The sequence below is a fragment of the Dama dama genome, chromosome 30 (genome assembly GCF_033118175.1).
Source record: "Dama dama isolate Ldn47 chromosome 30, ASM3311817v1, whole genome shotgun sequence".
Classification (NCBI taxonomy): domain Eukaryota; kingdom Metazoa; phylum Chordata; class Mammalia; order Artiodactyla; family Cervidae; genus Dama; species Dama dama.
Genome location: NC_083710.1, coordinates 71,776,239 through 71,799,398, shown reverse-complemented (window position 1 = coordinate 71,799,398; position 23,160 = coordinate 71,776,239). Strand labels below are relative to the sequence as shown.

Below are 23,160 nucleotides of genomic sequence, written 5' to 3'. Positions count from 1 at the left end.
AGGCCATGAGAAAATACTCGAGGAGATAATAGCTGAAAACTTCCCTAAAATGGGAAAAGAAATAGTCACACAGGTCCAAGAAACCCAGAGAGTCCCAAACAGGATAAACCCAAGGCAAAACACCCCAAGACACATATTAATCAAATTCACAAAGATCAAACACAAAGAACAAATATTAAAAGCAGCGAGGGAGAAACAACAAATAACACACAAAGGGATTCCCATAAGGATAATAGCTGATCTATCAATAGAAACCCTTCAGGCTGGAAGGGAATGGCAGGACATACTTAAAGTAATGAAAGAGAATAACCTACAACCTAGATTACTGTACCCAGCAAGGATCTCATTCAGATATGGAGGAGAATTCAAAAGCTTTACAGACAAGCAAAAGCTGAGAGAATTCAGCACCACCAAACCAGCTCTTCAACAAATGCTAAAGGATATTCTCTAGACAGTAAACTCAGAAAGGTTGTATGAACGCGAACCTGAAACAACAAAACAAATGGCCGTGGGACCACTCTTATCAATAATTACCTTAAGTGTAAATGGGTTGAATGCCCCTACCAAAAGACAAGACTGGCTGAATGAATACAAAAGCAAGACCCCTATATATGTTGTCTACAAGAGACCCACCTCAAAGCAAGGGACACATACAGACTGAAAGTGAAGGGCTAGAAAAAAATATTTCACACAAATGGAGACCAAAAGAAAGCAGGAGTCGCAATACTCAGATAAAATAGACTTTAAAATAAAGGCTGTGAAAAGAGACAAAGAAGGACACTACATAATGATCACAGGATCAATCCAAGAAGAAGATATAACAATTATAAATATATATGCACCCAACATAGGAGTACCACAGTATGTAAGGCAAATTCAACAAGAATGAAAGGAGAAATTAACAACAACACAACAATGGTGGGAGACTTTAATACCCCACTCACACCTATGGATAGATCAACTAAACAGAAAGTTAAAAAGAAAACACAAACTTTAAATGACACAATGGTCCAGCCAGACCTAATTGATGTCTATAGGACATTTCACCCCAAAACAATCAATTTCACCTTCTTCTCAAGTGCACACGGAACCTTCTCCAGAATAGATCACATCCTGAGCCATAAATCTAGCCTTGGTAAATTCAAAAAAATTGAAATCATTCCAGTCATCTTTTCTGACCACAATGCAGTAAGATTAGATCTCAATTACAGAGGAAAAAAAAAAAATGATTAAAAATTCAAACATATGGAAGCTAAATAACAAGCTTCTAAATAACCAACAAATCATAGAAAAAATCAAAAAAGAAATCAAAATATGCATAGAAATGAATGAAAATGAAAACACAAAAACCCAAAACCTATGGGACACTGTAAAAGCAGTGCTAAGGGGAAGATTCATAGCAATAGAGGCTTACCTCAAGAAACAAGAAATGAGTCAAATAAATAACCTAACTCTACACCAAAAGCAACTAGATAAGCAAGAAATGAAGAACCTCAGGGTTAGTAGAAGGACAGAAATCTTAAAAATTAGGGCAGAAATAAATGCAAAAGAAATAAAAGACACCATATCAAAAAACAACAAAGCTAAAATCTGGTTTTTTGAAAAGGTAAATAAAATTCACAAACCGTTAGTCAGACTCATCAGGAAAGAAAGGGAGAAGAATCAAATCAACAAAATTACAAATGAAAATTGAAAGATCACAACAGACAATTCTGAAATACAAAGGATCATAAGAGACTACTACCAGCAGCTCTATGCCAATAAAATGGACAACTTGGAAGAAATGGACAAATTCTTAGAAGAGTATAACTTTCCAAAACTGAACCAGGAAGAAATAGAAGATCTTAACAGACCCATCACAAGCAAGGAAATCGAAACTGTAATCAGAAATCTTCCAGCAAACAAAAGCCCAGGACCAGATGGCTTCACAGCTGAATTCTACCAAAAATTTAGAGGGGAGCTAACACTGATCTTACTCAAACTCTTCCAGAAAATTGCAGAAGAAGGTAAATTTCCAAACTCATTCTATGAGACCCCCATCACCCTAATACCAAAACCAGACAAAGATGCCAAAAAAAAAAAAAAAAGAAAACTACAGGCCAATATCACTGATGAACATAGATTCAAAAATCCTTAACAAAATTCTACCAAACAGAATCCAACAACATAATAAAAAATTCATAAATCATGACCAAGAGGGCTTTATCCCAGGAATGCAAGGATTCTTTAATACCTGCAAAATCAATCAATGTAATACACCACATTAACAAATTGAAAGATAAAAACCATATGATTATCTCAATAGACGCAGAAAAAGCCTTTGACAAAATTCAACATCCATTTATGATTAAAACTCTCCAGAAAGTGGGTATCAAAGGAACAGACCTCAACATAATAAAAGCTATATATGACAAACCCACAGCAAACATTATCCTCAATGGTGAAAAATTGAAAACGTTTCCCTTAATGTCAGGAACAAGACAAGTGTGCCCACTCTCACCACTACTATTCAACATAGTTTTGGAAGTGTTGGCCACAGCAATAAGAGCAGGAAAAGAATTAAAGGGAATCCAAATAGGAAAAGAAGAAGTAAAACTCTCACTGTTTTCAGACAACGTGATCCTCTACATAGAAAACCCTAAAGACTCTACCAGAAAATTACTAGAGCTAATCAATGAACACAGTAATGTTGCAGGATATAAAATTAACACACAGAAATCCCTTGCATTCCTATATACTAACAATGAGAAAACAGAAAGAGAAATTAAGGAAAAAATACCATTCACCATTGCAACAAAAAAGAAAATACTTAGAAGTATATCTACCTAAAGAAGTGAAAGACCTATATATAGAAAACTATAAAACACTGATGAAAGAAATCAAACAGGACATAAATAGATGGAGAAATATACCATGTTCATGGATTGGAAGAATCAATATTGTCAAAATGACTATACTACCCAAAGCAATCTATAGATTCAATGCTATCCCTATCAAGCTACCAATGGTATTTTTCACAGAACTAGAACAAATAATTTCACAATTTGTATGGAAATGCAAAAAACCTCAAATAGCCAAAGTAATCTTGAGAAAGAAGAATGGAACTGGAGGAATCAATCTGCCTGACCTCAGGCTCTATAACAAAGCCACAGTATTCAAGACAGTATGGTACTTGCACAAAGACAGAAATATAGATCAATGGAACAAAATAGGAAGCCCAGAGATAAATCCACAAACCTATGGACACCTTATCTTCGACAAAGGAGGCAAGGATATACAATGGAAAAAAGACAACCTCTTTAACAAATTGTGCTGGGAAAACTGGTCAACCACTTGTAAAAGAACGAAACTAGAACACTTTCTAACACCATACGCAAATATAAACTCAAAATGGATTAAAGGTCTAAATGTAAGACCAGAAACTATAAAACTCCTAGAGGACAACATAGGCAAAACACTCTCCGACATAAATCACACCAGGATCCTCTATGACCCACCTCCAAGAATATTGGAAATAAAAGCAAAAATAAGCAAATGGGACCTAATGAAAGTTAAAAGCTTTTGCACAACAAAGGAAACTATAAGTAAGGTGAAAAGACAGCCCTCAGATTGGGAGAAAATAATAGCAAATGAAACAACAGACAAAGGATTAATCTCAAAAATATACAAGCAACTCCTGCAGCTCAATTCCAGAAAAATAAATGACCCAATTAAAAAATGGGCCAAAGAACTAAACAGACATTTCTCCAAAGAAGACATACACATGGCTAACAAACACATGAAAATATGCTCAACATCACTCATTATCAGAGAAATGCAAATCAAAACCACAATGAGGTACCATTACACACCAGGCAGAATGGCTGCTATCCAAAAGTCTACAAGCAATAAATGCTGGAGAGGGTGTGGAGAAAAGGGAACCCTCTTACACTGTTTGTGGGAATGCAAACTAGTACAGCCACTATGGAGAACAGTGTGGATATTTCTTAAAAAACTGGAAATAGAACTGCCATATGACCCAGCAATCCCACTCCTGGGCATGCACACTGAGAAACCAGATCTGAAAGAGACACGTGCACCCCAATATTCATCACAGCACTGTTTATAATTGCCAGGATATGGAAGCAACCTAGATGCCCATCAGCAGGCAAATGGATAAGGAAGCTGTGGTACATATACACAATGGAATATTACTCAGCCATTAAAAATAATTCATTTGAATCAGTTCTAATGAGATGGATGAAACTCGAGCCCATTATACAGAATGAAATAAGCCAGAAAGATAAAGACCAATACAGTATACTAACGCATATATATGGAATTTAGAAAGATGGTAACAATAACCCTATATGCAAAACAGAAAAAGACATAGATGTACAGAACAGACTTTTGGACTCTATGGGAGAAGGTGAGGGTGGGATGTTCTGAGAGAATGGCATTGAAACAAGTATACTATCAAGGGTGAAACAGATCACCAGCCCAGGTTGGATGCAGGAGACAAGTGCTCGGGCCTGGTGCACTGGGATGACCCAGAGGGATGCGATGGAGAGGGAGGCGGGAGAGGGGATCGGTATGGGGAACACACGTAAATCCATGGCTGATTCATGTCAATGTATGGCAAAAACCACTACAATATTGTAAAGTAATTAGCCTCCAACTAATAAAAATAAATGGAAAAAAAAAAAAGGAAACAAAGGATATAGAAATAAGAAACCAGGCAAAGAAAGATTGCTTGAGTCAAACAGAGGCAGAAAAGAGTGAGTTTGTGGGGAAATGAATATGCAGTTGATCTTTAGAAATGGGGAACAGGTGATAAGAGTAGAGTTTAGAAAGATCCAAAACTAAGGAAGAAAAGCAGTGAATCTGGGGAAATCATAACCATCAGGATCCTAGATATACCTTCACTCCTCTTTTACCCAGTGGTCTTCATCTTGACTGCCCTTTAGCATCACCTAAGGGAGCAATCCTGTTAAGAGCACTCAAAGGACTGAGGCCCACCTCCAGAATCTGGTTTAGAGATGGATCCTGAAATTCCCTCTCCATGGACAAGTCTGGGTACAGGAACTAATCCCATGTAAACATCTGCTCTCCTCCTCTCCCAAAATGTCACGTCATTTGAGCCTGGAAAAGCTACAGACCTACTTACAAGTCCCACAAAGGCTGACTGGGTTGGTAGGTGTGTTGATTGGTTGGTTGATTGATTGGCTGTGCTTGGTCTTCATTACTGCAAATGAGCTTTCTCTAGTTGCAGCAAGCAGGGGCTACTCTGTAGTTACAGTGCCCAGATTTCTCATTGTGGTGACTTCTCTTGTTGTCTAGCACGGGCTCTATGCACGTGGGTTTCCTAGTTGTGGCTCCCAAGCTCTAGAGCACAGGTCAGAAGTTGTGGTGCAGTGGGGCTTAGTTGCCTTGTAACATGTGGAATCTTTCCAGACCAGGGATAGAACCAGTGTTCGCTGCATTGGCAGGTAGATTCCTAACCGCTGGAGCACCAGGCATGTCTACCACAAAGGGTTTTAATCAGAATTCAATGTTACATATCATACTTTCAAGAAAAATCCTCATGACCCCAAGTCCTGAGGTTCCAATGATGAAATTAAGACCTTTCTGCTCAGTAGGAAAAATTGAGTGTTCAGAAAACACTACAGTCAGAAAACGAAAAGATAAATCCAAATGGGTTTGTTAAGTTGCCTCTAAAAGCAGAAGGAATTAGAATGGAACAAGGATATCAACCTTTTTAAAAAAGTAGCTTCTTCTGTTGATTTAACTTTGGAAGAATAAAAACATTATACAGAATTATAATTATGAAACAACTAATTTTTTAAAAAGCAATTCCTAAAATCTCAGAGTAAAATGAAACATAAGTAACTAAATATATACTCATCCAATTGGTTGGCAGAGACATATTAAAAAGAACTATTTTTAAATGGTTTTAAAACAAAATAATTTGAAAATGTACCCTCTCTGTGATATATCTACTTAAAGAGAATATGAACTGCAAAACATTCTAAAACTGTTTTGAGAAGCCACCTTATGGGTGATAGTGTTCATATCATAAGGTAAAACACTTGAATATAATCATATTGTTATCATTGAAAACTGGAATTAGATATGGGACAACAGAGAAGAGATGACAGGGAAAAAAAGAGAGATATTATAGATTAAAGAAAAATGAGGTGAAGAAAAAATACTAATGTCCTGAATCTGATTTGAATTGGAAATACTCATGTAGATTCATAATTTGTTTACCTTAAGAAAAAAATGTATTCTACAGCTTCCCTGGTGGTCTAGTGGTTAGGAATTCACCTGCCAAATGCAGGGGACTCTGGTTCTATTTCCGACCCAGGAAGATTCCACATGCCAGAGTGTAACTAAGCCCACATGCCACAACTACTGAAGCCCACATGCCCTAGAGCCTGTACTCTGCAACAAGAGAAGCCACCACAGTGAGAAGCCCACACACCACAGCTAGAGAGTAGCCCCCATTCGCAGCAACCAGAGAAAAGCCCACACAGCAACAAAGACCCAGCACAACCAAAAATAAAAATAAACCAAATAAAAAAAAACTGTTAAATGTATCCTCTCTTTGTCCAATCAAAAAGCCGAGAAGTAATAACTAACTAAGCATCAAGGAGCAACTCCAGTTTTCAGACTATAAATTTTAAATACCATTTCCAACCAAAAGGAGCCAGAGTTGTTTGAAGCAATGCTGATACCAGGGCTGGGGGAAAAGCTGTACAAGATGAACTAGAAATATCTTGTCACACCAGAAAGCAGAAAAGGCTAGCTAAGTCTACTAGAATATATACAAAAGACTTAGGACCCAACCTGGATAGACTCCCACTGGCCAAAGATGGCCAAAGTTTGGCATAAGCATAACAACTGTAATCACTATAACAACCGAAGCACATCAGAGATGCTTAAATACTCCGGGGCTTCACAAAACAAACAAAATGAATAACAACAACAACAAAATTCATTATTCCCAGAGGAGAAGCAACTCACTATTTTGAAAACTAGTTTTTAAAATGTAAAAACAGGCAGTTCAAGATGGCAGAGTAGAAGAACATGCACTCATCTCCCCCTGCAAGAGCACCAAAATTGCAACTAACTGCTGAACAACTATTGACAGGAGGATGCTGGAACATACCAAAAAAAAAAAAAAAAAAATACCCCACATCCAAAGACAAAGAAGACACAACAAGACAGTGAGAGGGGCACAATCATGATGAAATCAAATCCCATACCCATTGGGTGGGTGACCCAGAAGCTGCGGAACAATAAAACCAAAGAAGTTCTCCCACTGTTGTAAAGGTTCTGAATCCCTTATCGGGCTTCCAAGCCTAGAGATCTGACAAAGGAACTGGGACCCTCCAGGGAATCTGACCTTGAAGACCAGTGGAATTTCAGACTTCCATAAAGCTGGGGAAAACAGAGACTTCAGTCATAGAGTGCACAAACAAAATCTCAGGCACACCAAGACCCAAAGGAAAGGAACAAGGACCCCACAAGATCCTGAACCAGAACTACCTGCTAGTATTGGAAGGTCTCCTGTGAAGGTGTGGGTTGGCAGGGGCTCACCTCAGGGTCAGGGGCACTGGAAGCAGCAGTCCAGGAAGGTCCCCCTTGATGTAAGCCCTCTAGGAGGTCACCATTAATCCTACCATAGACCCCATAGACCTCAGGGCTGGGTCCCCTCAGGTCAAACAACTACCAGGGAGGGAGTGCAAACCCACCCTTCAGCAGATAATTGTATTGAAACTTTACTGAGCAAGGCCCTGCCCACCAGAGTAGGACCCAGTTTTTCCCATCACCAGTTCTTCCCATCAGGAGGCTTACACAAGCCTCTTTGCCTCCTCCATCAAACAGAAGACAGAAGAGGCAAGAAGAACAACAGTCCTACAGCAGCTAAAACAAGAGCCATATTACAAAATATCAATCAAGATGAAAAAGGAGAAAATTATGTCCCAGATGAAGGAACAAGATAAAACCCCAGAAAAACAACTAAATGAAGTGGAGCTAGGCAAACTTCCAGAAAAAGAATTCAGAATAATGATAGTGAAGATGATCCAGGATCTTGGGAAAATAATGGAGAAGATGCAATAAATGTTTCTCAAAGACTTAGAAGAACTAAACAAACAGAGATGAATAATACATTAGAAGGAATTAATAGCAGAATAACTGAAACAGAAGAACAAATAAATGACCTGGAGGACAGAAAGAATGAAAAGAAATGAAGACAAAGAGACCTCTGGGACAACATTAAGCATGTGAACATTTGTGTTATAGGGATCCCAGAAGGAGAAAAGAGAAAGAAAGGACCTGAGAAAATATTTGAAGAGATAATAGCTGAAAACTTCCTTAACATGGGAAAGAAAATAGTCAACCCAGTTGAGGAAGCATAGAGTGTCCAATTAGTATAAACCCAAAGAGTAGTACATCAAGAAACATAGTAATCAAACTGACAAAAATTAAAGACAAAGATAAAATATTAAATATTAAAAGCACCAAGAAAAAAACAACAAATACAAGGGAACTCCCATCAGGCAATCGCTGATTTCTCAACAGAAACTCTACAAGCCAGAAGGAAATGGCACGATATATTTAAAGTGCTCAAAGGGAAGAACCTACAACCAAGAACACTCTACCCAGCAAGACTCTCCTTCAGATTTGATGGAGAAATCAAAAGCTTTTCAGATAAGCAAAAATTAAGAGAATTCAGCACCACCAAACCACCTTTACAACAAATGCTAAAGGAACTTCTCTAGCCAGGAAACACAAGACAAGGAAAAGACCTACAGAAAATAAATTCAAAAAATTAAGAAAACAGTAATAGGATCAAATGCACCAACCAAAAGACACAGACTGACTAAGTGGATGAAAATATTTGCATATGTGCACTTCCACTTACCACATCACTCTGCTTAATCCCTCAAATTGTATGTAATTATTTTATATTACTAATAGACTTTCCTGGTGGTTCGGACAGTAAAGAATCTGCTTGCAGGAGACCCAGGTTTGATTCCTGGGTAGGGAAGATCCCCTGGAGATGGCAATGACAACCCACTCCAGTATTCTTGCTTGGAGAATCCCACAGACAGAGGAGTCTGGTGGGCTACAGTCCACAGGGTCACAAAGAGTCAGACATGACTGAGCAACTAGCACTTTCACTTCTTTCTTTAATTTTATATTGTTAGGTTAACTATGGTTTACAGTTATAATTATCTTTTGTTTTTTTAATCTGGCTACTGATTGTGAAAACTGATAAACATGTTTTACTATTGTGATTATGTAACTCAGTTCAGTTCAGTTTGATTCAGTCTCTCAGTCGTGTCCGATTCTTTGTGACGCCAAGAAACACATCATGCCAGGCCTCCCTGTCCATCACCAACTCCCAGAGTTACTCAAACCCATGTACATCGAGTTGATGATGCCATCCAACCATCTCATCCTCTGTCGTCCCCTTCTCCTCCTACCCCTAATCCCTCCTTATGTAACTAGTACTCACTGAAAATCATTTTGTCAGGATTGGTCAAAAGAAAAATAATATTTTATATCATGAAAACCGCAATTTATAGAAAACCTTGTTATCACTTTTTAAAATCCAGATGCATATCAGAATTATCTTGGAATTTTTCAAAAAATATAAATGTATAGGTATTGCCTTTTTTTCTCCGGAGCTTTAGATATATCTCTAATGAGCATCCATGTTTAAAAATAATTACTATATGATGATGTTTTACTTTTAGCTAATTTGTTTCACTTTTTCTATTTCATATTCAGTGCTCCAATTTTATTTAGTTTAAATTTTCTGACTTCTCCATCTCTTCTTTTGTTTTTGATGTTCCTTCTCAAGCCTTTATCCTTCAAGCAGTAGGAAAGCTTTTGTATACATAAATAATATGTATAATATATATATTTTAGAAAACATGAACTTTTGCCTAGCTAAAAATTTTATGACATTTTGATTCCACTTGTTTGACTTAGTATGTATAGAATGCTAGATTTCTAATTTAAATATATATATATATATATATATATATATATACCTGAAAAGCAACAAAGGATTACGGTATAGAGTAGGGAACTATAGTCAATATCTTATAATAACCTATAATAGAAAATAATTTCAAAAATAATATATGCATGTATGTATAATTGAAGTCTTCCCTTGTGGCCCAGATGGTAAAGAATCTGCCTGCAATGTGGGAGACCTGGGTTCAAGCCCTGGGTTGGGAAGATCCTCTGGAGAAGGGAATGGTAACCTACTCCAGTATTCTTGCCTAGAGAATTCCATGGACAGAGGAGCCTGGCAGGTTACAGTCCATGGGATTACAAAGAGTTGGACAGGACTGAGTGACTAACACTACTATATATAATTGAATCACCTTGCTGTACATCTGAAACATTGTAAGCCAACTGTACTACAACAAAGCACATATATTAAGGAAATAAAGTAAAACAGAGACTTCACTGGTGGTCCAGTGGTTAAGACTCCACACTTTCAATGCAGGGAACATGGGTTTGATCCCTGGTCAGGGAACAAAGATTCCACATGTCACTTGACTTGGCAAAAATTATAAAGAGGGGGGGTGGGGGGAATGTTTTAAGTTAAAAAAAATAAGAATTTTCCCTTCCATTCCCATACATACTATAGCTTGGGGTAACCAAATAGTTAACAATGACAAAGTGGCTCTTTATTTTAGCTAATGAAAAGGGGAAAAATTAGAATTAGAACGTCAACATTTTGTAATTCCTAATGAGTTAATGAAACTTGAGTAATGATCATGAATAGTTCCTAACATCTCACACACACAAAAAGAGAAGACTTTATCTACTTTATAAGGGAGCTACACAACCCTACAAGCCTACCTCCTATATAGAGGAGGCATAGGGAAATCCTGAATGAGTCAGATCAGCTTCTAACTAATAACTTAAGGTGCCAGAAAGTGAAAGTGTTAGTCGCTCAATCATGTCCAACTCTGTGACCCCATGGACTGTAGGCTGTCAGAGGAACATGTTATATGACACAGGGAGGGAAGCAATCACTCAAATCCAGACTGTGGGAATCTCTCCAGGACAAACAACCTGGTTTCTTCCATTTAAAAAATAATAAGTGAAATAAATAGCTGAGAGGAAAGAGACAGGAGGTAGAGGGGAACAGAAAGTAACCCATGCAACCTCTGTCAACCAAATGCACCTTTTTTGATTCTGCTTCAGACTACAAGGCATGGGGAAATAGGACATCTCTGTGCAATGGCTTGGTATTGATGATATTAAAGTAAATGTTTAGGCATAATAATGGGAATAGAATTATATAAAGGGAAAATTCTACATCTTTTAAAGATACAGACTGAAATATTTACAGAATAAAAATTATGTGATATCTAGGTACTGCTTCAAAATAATTTGGGGAAGTGAGAGTGTGTAGAGGTTCAGATGATTCAAGACTGCTCATGAGTTGGGAACTACTGAAGCTGACTTAGGATGACATAGAGGCTTATTTTCCCTCTACCCTCTGAGTTCTTAGCTAACACTCCCTGTAATAAAAGACAGAGTAACAAGAGAAAAATAAACAGAAGTTTATTAATATGTAGACCTCCTGTATACCTGGGAGATACTGAGGAAAACTGAGTAACTCCTGGCTCAATTCACTACCTTAAATAGTATCTTGAGCTCAAGACAAACAGAAAAGTGAGGTAGCACTTATGAGAGATTAATAGGAAAAGCAACAGGGTGGGACTGGGTGTGTCATGCAGATTTAAGGTTTCCCGGAAGACTTCTCCATTGACAGGATTCTTATGTGATTCAGAGCTATCTTTCTGGTACAAAGAGGGAGAAAGTGTGAAAGTGTGAAAGTGAAAGTGAAGCCACTCGGTCGTGTCCGACTATTTGCGACCCCATGGCCTGTAGCCTACCAGGCTTCTCCGTCCATGGGGTTTTCCAGGCAAGAATACTGGAGTGGGTTACCATTTCCTTCTCGAGAAGATCTTCCTCCTGATCTTCCTGACCCAGGGATTGAACCCGGGTCTCCCGTGTTGTAGGTTTTACCATCTGAGCCACCAGGGAGACATCCTAATAAATGGAGATTTCCTTTATCAATGTAAATGTCCCTCACAGAACGTTAGCTTATACTCTGTCTTCAGAGCTTCTCCTGTATCTATTCTCAAAAAAAAAAAAAAAAAATTAGCTCAAAACAATCCAAAGATGCATGTTCTGGAGTGACATATTCTGCTGCCCTGTAATCCTATACTGTTTCTGTATTTTTGAAATATTCTTGAAAACCTATGTGGCACACCTGAAACTAATACAATGTTGTAAGTCAATTATACTTTAATTTTTAAAAATTTTAATGTTATAATAAAAACTTATACATGCTTTTAAAAAGAAGACGAAAGTGGATTGAAAAGATAACCTTCATTTATTGAAGGAGGAAACAGAACAGGCTCCATCTTGAAAATACAACTCCATCTTGGGCCGGACTGTGGACTTTGACCTATATGCCCAATATCTATGGAACCAACATACCAATGGAAAACCAGACACCTGGATGAAGGAGCTTCAGGACTTGTACCTAGACTCTCCAGTCGCCTAAAAGAATGTGCTAATTATCTCTGAACAGAAAAAAGTCGTAAATCCCATTATGCTTATCAGGGTATGACCACAGGCCTATTGATAAATGTCCACTGTTTAAATACCTAAACTTATGACACATGAATCATGGGATAACTTTGATTGTATCTCTCTTTCACCTTGTCCAGACAAGTTTCAAGAAATTTGGGAGGTGGGTTTGAGCACGTACACTTAGGGTATATAAGGTTTTCACAAAAACTGGTAGGGGTCCTTGACTAAGAGCAGACTCTGCCTTGGGCCCACCAGTGTAATAAACTGCACTCCACTATCTGCATTGTCCTTCTGAGTGAGTTTGTTTCCCGGAATGTGTGGCTACATTATGACTCAAGGTCATCACTGTGGATATTATTAATACCAAATGGATAATATATACACTCAAGAACCAGCAGGATACACACAGCAGGTCCCTGTCAATTTGGCTCAATGCTCCTTCCTCCTCTCCCTTACTGTGTTGTCCTCAATGGTTGTTCTCACCCCACTGTAACTTTTTCACCACCAGCCCCACACCCTAGTCTTTTCCGTTGAGTGGAAGTGAGGAACATTTAGAACAAAAGGTTGGGAAATAAATGTAAAGATCCAGTATGGCTCTTGGGGAACCAGCTCTCATTCAAGGCAGAAACCTTACTGTGGGACTCATAGGTTTCTGTTTACTTCTTACCCATCAGCTGAGCTCCAAAGTGAAGGTTTACACAAATATGTGCTTCCTACAGCCTTCACCTGGACCAGAGACCATCAACAAAAGTGACCTCAGACAAAGACCAAGTGGCAGGGCAACCAGGCAATGCAAGGCCATTTCTAAGTGTTATGAGAATAGGACATAACCCCCGGCCACTCATCCCCTCTTACAGAAAGGGACTGAGTGAACCCACTCTGGCTCTCTGAGATCATCCCACTTACACACCAACAGGTGGAGACGTCATCTCTCAGAGAGAAGTGCTGATGACCTGGGAGGTGGTCTCTGTGTCTCTGGCCCAGGCAGAGGCTTCAGCTTCTCCTCTCCACCCTAAGGGCCCTGGGCAGGCAGAAACTTGTCTTCCCCACCCACATTCCCTGTGGAGGTGCAAACAGGGGCCAGGCACGCTGGGAGCTCACTGGCCATTCTGTCCTAATTAGGAGTGACCTACAAGTGCACCAAATTCAACATTAGTCTGGTACTTGTTTCTCTAAGCATTAAAGTGATTCCTAATATTCACAGGACAGAGGTTTTCATAGTTTGAATCCTAACCCTAAAAGCTTCACCCTGAACTGGCATCACCTGCCTCTTCTTGCTGGCGCTGCCAGTAGTTATGGTTGATAAAAGCACACTGCTTGGGAATCATGGATAATCTGCAAGGCATTCCATGTACCAGAGGAATTAAGAGAGCTGGAGGTCACAAAGAAAATCTGTTTACATTTTAAAGAATCCTGGGTTCAGTTTAGATCTTCCACTATCTAAAATACAAAGACCAGGGACTTCCCTGGTAGTCCAGTGGTTAAGATCACAATTTCAATGCTAGAGGCAAGGGTTCGACCCCTGATCAGAGAACTATGATCCCATATGCCACGTAGCATGGCCAAAAAATAAAAATAAATAAATAAAACAAAGGATGTACTATGCTTTTCTTAAAAAATTACAATACAAAGACAGGAAAGCAGCACAGACAGAAGATCACAAAATGGGAAGTTATTTCATGAAACCAATTATTTAACTTTCATTCTGTCTAACTCAGCAGATTTAATCACTGAAAACCCAAACACCACATGCAAATCATTTCTGAAATGTGGCAGACTCTTTCTAGCTTTTTTATAATAACTTCTTTCTAGCTTTTCCAAACAGCAGAGTGTCAACAGATAAGTCTAGGGAAAAAGAAGTATTTGTGTTGGATTTTAGGCTTCTTTTAGCTGCCAGGGGAAATAGTCAAGGTTTACTTCTTGTTGAGCTTTACTGTCCCAAAATTTCTTGAACTTCACTGCATCAGAATGAAGAGTTCTTCCATTATTATCCCAATCAGTCCAGTTGGTCCTACCCAGCCATCACCCTAAGACCTCAGGCCTGGGGCACGCACTGTGTGCAGGAAAGTGTATTCAGACAACAGAGAAGGTGACCTGCTCCACAACCCAGTAATTGACCTGGGGTTCTCATTCTCACTGAGCAAATGTGCCTCCAGATTCACAGAGATACCAGCTCTTTGCAAGCTTCCAGGTACTCTAAGTAACAACACTGATGATCTGGGCAGAGATCAATTCCTCGAAGTCCCAATGTTGTCATGTCCAAGAACCACTACCTTCCTACTCAAGGAGCCAATCTGTAATGGTGTCTTAAGAGTGTGGATGGTTATTTAGAACTTAGCTCACCAGGTCAGTTACAACCTCTGCCACTTGGGGATGGTAATGAGGGAAAGTGGCTTCTTAAAGTCTCCTGGCCCACCTGAACAAAGCATGACACTGCTGCTAATAGTGTCAACACCTAGTCACTTCAGGAACCTGGGGTTCAATCACCTTGGTTCCACCCTCATTTATGATCCCCAACCTGACTTTCTGTTCCAGGGAGTTTCTAGTATCCTATTTCTTATATTTAGGCCAAGGTCAGGATGCATGAGTCTGAGACCATGAAAACAAAGCTCTTAAGATGAGCCTTCCTGACCCCGGATGAGCTCTCAGTCATTGAGATGGTCAGGCTCAGAAGTCACAGTACCTGAGAGGGAACCTCAGTCTGTCCTTTATGCTTCGTGTGACCACAGGCACATGATATAACTGCTGCTGCTGCTGCTGTTGCTGCTGCTGCTAAGTCGCTTCAGTCGTGTCCGACTCTGTGCGACCCCACAGACAGCAGCCCACTAGGCTCCTCTGTCCCTGGGGTTCTTCAGGCAAGAATACTGGAGTGGGTTGCCATTTCCTTCTCCAATGTGTGAAAGTGAAAAGTGAAAGTGAAGTCGCTCCGTCGTGCCCGACTCATAGCGACCCCATGGACTGCAGCCTACCAGGCTCCTCCGTCCCTGGGATTTTCCAGGCAAGAGTACTGGAGTGGGGTGCCATTACCTTCTCCAACATGATATAACTACTTGGCACTAAATTTCCTCTCTTCTAAAATTGGGGTAATATAATACCTATGACTTAGTTGAGTTAACCAAAGAAATAAAACTTTTACCACATATAAATTACTCATAGCAGTTCCAGATTATAGTATTTTTCAAGTATATTTAATACTATTATTACTGTACTACTAATAGTACTGCTGTGGCCACCATCACAACTACTAAGTATGAGCCCCTTTACTGCTACTAGTACTTCTAGTACTGAGAGGGTAACAGGCAGGAAGGCCAGGGGTCTCCAAACGGAGGAAAGAGGCTGCAAGTTCCAGACATTTTTCTCTCTCTTAAGCGGCAGGAGGAAACAAACCAGCGATATTTTTTCTTCTCTATAAAAATTTAAAAGGAGGTCTCTCTTAAAATGCTGTGTTGCCATGACACCTGGTTTCACCTGAAGCTAACTACTCTCAAACCTTGCGTTAACCAATACATTTCTTTTTCTTATGGAAATGTTGTCTTAAGCTATGTCTCTATCTTCAAGTTGGTTCTGCCAAATGGCCCAACCTAGGTACTCAGGTATTGTTCCCCTAATCTATGTAAATGAAACTATTTGTTGGTAATCTGCCCTTCTACAAGATTCAAGTCAATCGTTTTATGGCCAGGGATGAATTATCTGGTGCCATTCTAAGTTTTATGACATTACTTTCCTTTCATTAACAGATTGTGAGTGACTATATAACAACAATGTATCCTGCCTGAGGACAGTCTTTGGATTAAACCATCTGGCTAATTCTGTTATTTTAAAACATAAATTATGGGAGTAGGTCTGGTCTTTACAAGGATGTATCCTGCCTGAGGACAATCTTTGGATTAAACCTTCTGGCCAACTCTGTTATCTTAAAATGTAAATTATGGGAGTAGGTCTGGTGAGGTCTTTACAACCTCCAGACATTCTTTGGATTCATTGGAGAGTATGTAACTCCATTGCTAATACTAGCAAAGGGGTACTCTTTTGCCCCCTTCTGATGCCTATGTCAGAAGCTTTCTCTATCTCCTTTATACTTTAATAAAACTTTATTACACAAAAGCTCTGAGTGATCCAGCCTCGTCTCTGGCCCCGGATTGAATTTGTCTCCTCCAGAGGCCAAGAATCCCGCATCTTATGGTTCAGCAACAACCTTTCAGTACTACTACAAAGAATGAGCCCCCACATCTGCAAGGTCCTTGACTTCCCACTTCTCTGCCATGACCACCCAACAACTGACCTCCTGAAAGAGGAGCCAGGGCTCCACCAGTTGCACCTTATACAGCCTCAGGCCTGGCCTTCCTGGAAGTATTTCTGGAAACAAACAATTTTGGAATCAACACTCCCCACTGCCCTTCACAAGGCACTGCAGTTATCTAGGTGGTATGTTCGCTATCAAAGGTAGCATTCTGCCCCTCATACCTGTCCCACACTCTGCCACAATGACCAACCCACCTGTGTCATCAAGGAGAGCTCTATCTCCCAGAACTATCCAGTCACCTGTGAGCTGACAGATTCTCTGATTTCTCCAGTTGTGTGGGACAAACTTCACCTACCTAGCTGCCTACTACTCGCAGTGCCCTTCAGTAAAACAGTCTTTTTCTTTCCTTTTTCAATTATGCCATGCAGCATGTGGGATCTTAGTTCCCCAACCAGGGATGGAACCTGCATTGGAAGCATGGCATCTGAACCACTGGACCACCAGGGAAGTCCAACAGAGCCTCTTAAACAAGGAACCACACTGCCCACCTGTAAACCACCTGACCCACCCCCTTCACCCAAACACAGTGGACTGATGCCAACCCACCTTCTCCATGTAAAACACCTCTTTCTCAGCAACTGCATCTTCCATCCCTCCTGCTGTCACACACTCACAGGCCACCCATGTCCGTAAGGCAGCAATAAGGGACCACAGAGGGCACGAGCCACCCAGGGGGGTCTGCAGCAGACCTCCAGGAAACTCAGCCAGAGCAGGGGGGCTGCCAGCACTGTGTCCCCAGGTGGACTGTCCTCTGAGGGGTCTTGACCCAGGCCCTTCAGGGTCATGGAGGTCACTGAGCTCACAGCTTTCTGCCTCAGGTTTGCCCTGCACATTCTTCCTTCACCCTCTGCCAATGCCAGGCTCCCAGACTCCACCTTCAACCAGCAATCCACCCCCACAGCCAGGGACAGGAACCAGCATGAGTGGCTCACAAATTCTCCCCAATTCACAGTGAAACTGGAGCTCCTCCCTATCAGGGCCTTTGGCTTGGGATACCCAGCCCACTGGGAAGGGGGCAGCCAGGGGAATGGATGTGCTCTTGGGAGCTCTGGCCAACTTCAGCTGAGATGCAGGGATCCAGATTCTGTTCTCCTTGAAGAAGAGGGGGTGACAATTACCACTTTAGGAAAGCATTTATCAGATGTGATCTGATCCACATGACCCAACTATCCCACTACTGGGCATATATCCAAAGAAAACTATAATTCAATGTATGGTTAAAAAAAAAAAAAAAAAAAAAACCACAATAGCGTAAAGTAATTATCCTCCAATTAAAATAAATGACTTGATTTTTAAAAAGACACATGCATCTCAATATTCACTGCAGCACTATTTAAAATGGCCAGGACATGGAAGTAACCTAAATGTCAATCAACAGAGAAATGGATAAAGAAGATGTAGTACATCTATACAGTGGAACATTACTCAGCCATAAAAAGGAACAAAATTGGATCATTTGTAGAGATGTGGATGGACCTACAGAGTGGCATACAGAGTGAAGTAAGTCAGAAAGAGAAAACAAATATTGTATATTAATGCATATATATAGAACATGAAAAGAAATAGTATAAATTATCTTAATTACAAAGCAGAAATAGAGAAGAAATTTATGGATACCAAGGGGGAAGGGGAGATGGAATGAACTGGGAAAGTGTGATTGACATATCTTCACTACTATATAAAATAGATAACTAATGAGAACCTACTGTATAGCACAGGGAACTCTACTCAGTGCTCTGTGGTGACTCAAATGGGAAGGAAATCCAAAAAAGAGGCAAGTATGTGTTCATATAGCTGATTCACTCTGATGTACAACAGAAACTAATTCAACATTGTAAAGCAATTATATTCCAATAAAAATTAAAAACAATTATTTGTTGAGCACCTGTGCTTTTGTAACTGGGAAGAGTCTTCCATGATAGATCTGTGTCTTAGGCCACTTTTGTTGTTACAGTCACACATAATTGCCTGCCTCAGAGAATCCTGCCCCTCTGTCTGGCTGTTAAATGAAAATGCCTTTGACAGAACCCCGTCCACCTGTAGATGGCAGGAAGGAAGAAATTAACACATCCCCCTGCCTGAGGCTTGCCATTCTAGGAGATACTTGCAAGATTAAATGGCCTTTTTATTTTGTTTCCTCACCTCACCTCATCTCTGATGCATAAAAGAACCTGGCATCCAGAACCCCCATAAGATGGTTACTTTGAGACATTATTCTGCCACCTTCTTGGTCAGCCAGCTCTGCATCCCTCAGATTCATTGGCAGCGAGCAGTGTGAGCTTGGACTTGGTAATGTTGTTGGGGCTCTGGTCCAAATTTACTTTCTCAATACCACAAGGCACATATTCCTTCAGTTTGTAGGATCTTTTATTTGGTCAAAGATCATTATATCATTTACTAATCACCAACAATATCACCATCTCCAAGAAAAAGAAATTCAAAAAAGCAAAATGGCTGTCTGAGGAGACCTTACAAACACATGTGAAAAGAAGGAAAGCAAAAAACAAAGGAGAAATGCAAAGACATACCCATTTGAATGCAGAGTTCCAAAGAATAGCAAGGAGAGATAAGAAAGCCTTCCTCAGCAATCAATGCAAAGAAATAGAGGAAAACAACAGAATGGGAAAGACTAGAGATCTCTTCAAGAAAATTAGTGATACCAAGGGAACATTTCATGCAAAGATGTGTTCAATAAAGGACAAAATGGTATGCACCTAACAGAAGGAAAAGATATTAGGAAGAGGTGGCAAGAATACACAGAAGAACTGTACAAAAAAAAAATCTTCATGACCCAGATGATCACGATGCTGTGATCACTCAACTAGAGCCAGACATCCTGGAATGTGAAGTCAAGTGGGCCTTAGGAAACATCATTACAAACAAAGCTAGTGGAGGTAATGGAATTCCAGTTGAGCTATTTCAAATCCTGAAAGATGATGCTGTGAAATTGCTGCATTCATTATGCCAGCAAATTTGGAAAACTCAGCAGTGGCCACAGGACTGGAAAAGGTCAGTTTTCACCCCAATCCCAAAGAAAGGCAATGCCAAAGAATGCTCAAACTACCACACAATTGCACTCATCTCACACACTAGTAAAGTAATGCTCAAAATTCTCCAAGACAGGCTTCAGCAATACATGAACCATGAATTTCCAAATGTTCAAGCTGGTTTTAGAAAAGGCAGAGGAACCAGAGATCAAATTGCCAGCATCTGCTAGATCATCGAAAAAGAAAGAGAGCTCCAAAAACATCTACTTCTGCTTTATTGACTATGCTAAAGACTTTGACTGTGTGGACCACAATAGACTGTGGAAAATTCTGAAAGAGATAGGAATACCAGGCCACCTGACCTGCCTCTTGAGAAACATATGCAGGTCAGGAAGCAACAGTTAGAACTGGACACAGAACAGACTGGTTCCAAATAAGAAAAGGTATACGTCAAGGCTGTATGTTGTCAACCTGCTTGTTTAACTTATATGCAGAGTACATCATGATCAACGCTGGGATGGAAGAAGCACAAGCTGTAGTCAAGACTGCCAGGAGAAATATCAATAACCTCAGATATGCAGATGACACCACCCTTATGGCAGAAAGTGAAGAAGAACTAAAGAGCCTCTTGATGAAAGTGAAAGAGGAGAGTGAAAAGGTTGACTTAAAGCTCAATGTTCAGAAAACTAAGATCATGGCATCTGGTCCCATCACTTCAAGGTAAATAGATGGGGAGACAGTGGAAACAGTGTCAGACTTTATTTTTGGGGGCTCCAAAATCACTGCAGATGGTGACTGCAGCCATGGAATTAAAAGAATGCTTACTCCTTGGAATGAAAGTTATGACCAACCTATACAGCATATTAAAAAGCAGAGACATTACTTTGCCAACAAAGGTCTGTCTGGTCAAGGCTATGGTTTTTCCAGTAGTCATGTATGGATGAGAGATTTGGACTACAAAGAAAGCTGAGCACTGAAGAATTGATGCTTTTGAACTGTGGTGTTGGAGAAGACGCTTGAGAGTCCCTTGGACTGCAAGGAAATCCAACCAGTCCACCCTAAAGGAGATCAGTCCTGGGTGTTCATTGGAAGGACTGATGTTGCAGCTGAAACTCCAATACTTTGGCCACCTGATTCGAAGAGCTGACTCATTTGAAAAGACCCTGATGCTGGGAAAGATTGAAGGCAGGAGGAGAAGGGGATGACAGAGGATGACATGGCTGGATGGCATCACTGACTCAATGGACATGAGTTTGGTTAAACTCCAGGAGTTTGTGATGGACAGGGAGGCCTGGCGTTCTGCAGTTCATGGGGTAGCAAAAAGTCGGACATGACTGAGTGACTGAAATGAACTGAACAATATCCTAACTTGGAATAAAATGTCTTTTCTTTACAGTCCTTCTTTCCAGGATACTACATTTTAATCAGTTAAAAGGAAAAGAGTAATCCCCCAGAGGTCCAGTCCTTTAAGTATCTTTGTATTCTAAAGATAAATACAACCATTGAGCTGCATCATGTTTCCTAGACATTTTATCCTCTGATCTTAAACCACTGGCCTCTTTCCCTACCAGCTGCATCCATCTCAGTACTGATCTGCATGTATACAGCAATGCACTCTATATAAAAGCTTTTACCTCAAAAAGCTTAAAAATTGCAAAAGGCAAATAGGATTTCCAGTAACAGTTTATGATTGCTTTCATTAAAGAAGGCTCCCGTGCATCTTTCTCAGCTCTCTTCACTTCTTTATCCCAGTACCTGTGATGAGAAACAAAGCACAGTGAAGAACAGCGTGTCCACCACAAGGAAAACAGGGGAGGGGTGGAGTGGAAGATAAGCGTTTACTACAGGGCGCTCTGTGGTTGCCCCAAAAATGCTGGCTAACTGCCCACGGGGCTCCTGTGAGCAAAGATGAACGGTGCAGACCCTGAAGCACCAGGCCTGTTTCCCTTCAACAAGCCTTGAAGGGAAAAGTCCTAGTCTTGGGAAATGACTTCCTGACAAACGTTGCTGGATTCACAGCACCATGAACAGCTCAAGAGGGCAGACACCTTCCTCCTGTTGCAGAAAAGAAGCTAATGCTGACTACATGTTGGAAACTGTTTCTCTCACTTGCTTTTTGTTGCTTTTGTTATTGCAGTCATACATAATGGCCTGCCTCAGATGACCCTGCCACTCTGCCTGACTGTAAACTAAAGTGCCTTTGTTCAGCTCTTAGATAATCTGACCTCCCTACCTGTGAATAGAAGACATTAACACTCCCCTTCCAAAGGCTGGCCATTCCCTTGGAGATGTGTTATAGGACTGAAAATCCTTTCACTTTACTTCCCCACTGCCTCTCCCTCTCTATTCTGCATTTTGACTTTAGTTCCTCATTGCTTCCTTCTCTCTGACTCTACAAAAGAACCTGGCATCCAGACCTCGACAAGATGGTTACTCTGAGTCACCAGTCTGCCATCTTCTGAGTCAGCCAGCTTTCTGAATAAAGTCATATTCCTTGCCTCAATACCTTGTCTCTCAGATTCATTGGCCTGTCATGTGGTGAGCAGAGCGAGCTTGAACTCAGTAACACTCCAGGGACCCCACCTCCCGGGACAGAGCTCAACCTCCAAGGCCTCGACTGCGGGCTCCCTCCACTTGCACAGATGCACAGGGAACATAGACTCCCCGAACCTCCAAAGTGGGTTAAGACCAGGGTTAGCCTGAGGCGGGTGAGCATGCCAGGTCAGGGGAAGAGGCTCAGAAGAACCTAAGGGAAGGCAAAGCCCCACACACACACACTTTTAGCCCCACGTGGAAATTCTCACTCTCCCTCCCTTCTCCCTGCTGCCTGTGCTCACCCTTGCAGCTCTTCTCCAAGGTGCTGGGAGCGATCTTCCGGAAGCACAGAGTACATGTCATCTTCTTCTAATCTCCGTTTGTGACCAATTTTAAACAAGGGGTTTAGCCACCTGTTAAAAATTAAGAGAAAAGAAGAGAGACGTAAATCCAAACTACACATCTTGTTGCAGAGAAGAAGCCAATTCTGACTCCATGTTGAAAACTGTTTCTTTGACTTGCTTTTATTATTAAAATCATACACAACGGCTTCTTCAAAGAACCCTTGCCCTTCTGCTTGACTGTAAACTACAGTGCCTTTGTTCAGTTCATGGAGAGATACTTTGTCCCTGCCCACCTGTGAGTAGAAGAGATTAACACACCCCTTCCAAAGGCTGGCCATTCCCTTGGAGATGCGTTGCAAGACTGAAG

The 23,160-nt window shown here is 40.6% G+C and overlaps 1 protein-coding gene across 1 annotated transcript in view; it reads right to left on the bottom strand.

Moving 5' to 3' along the window:
* Positions 1-23,160, bottom strand: part of LOC133049359 (ATP-binding cassette sub-family C member 4-like) — a 297,052-nt gene that overhangs the window by 237,911 nt on the left and 35,981 nt on the right. The window contains exons 2-3 of the mRNA XM_061133336.1: positions 22,752-22,862; positions 21,549-21,669 (exon numbers count right to left, since the gene is read on the bottom strand). Of these exons, the coding sequence (XP_060989319.1) occupies positions 21,549-21,669; positions 22,752-22,862 (232 nt within the window). The remainder of the gene's footprint in view (positions 1-21,548; positions 21,670-22,751; positions 22,863-23,160) is intronic.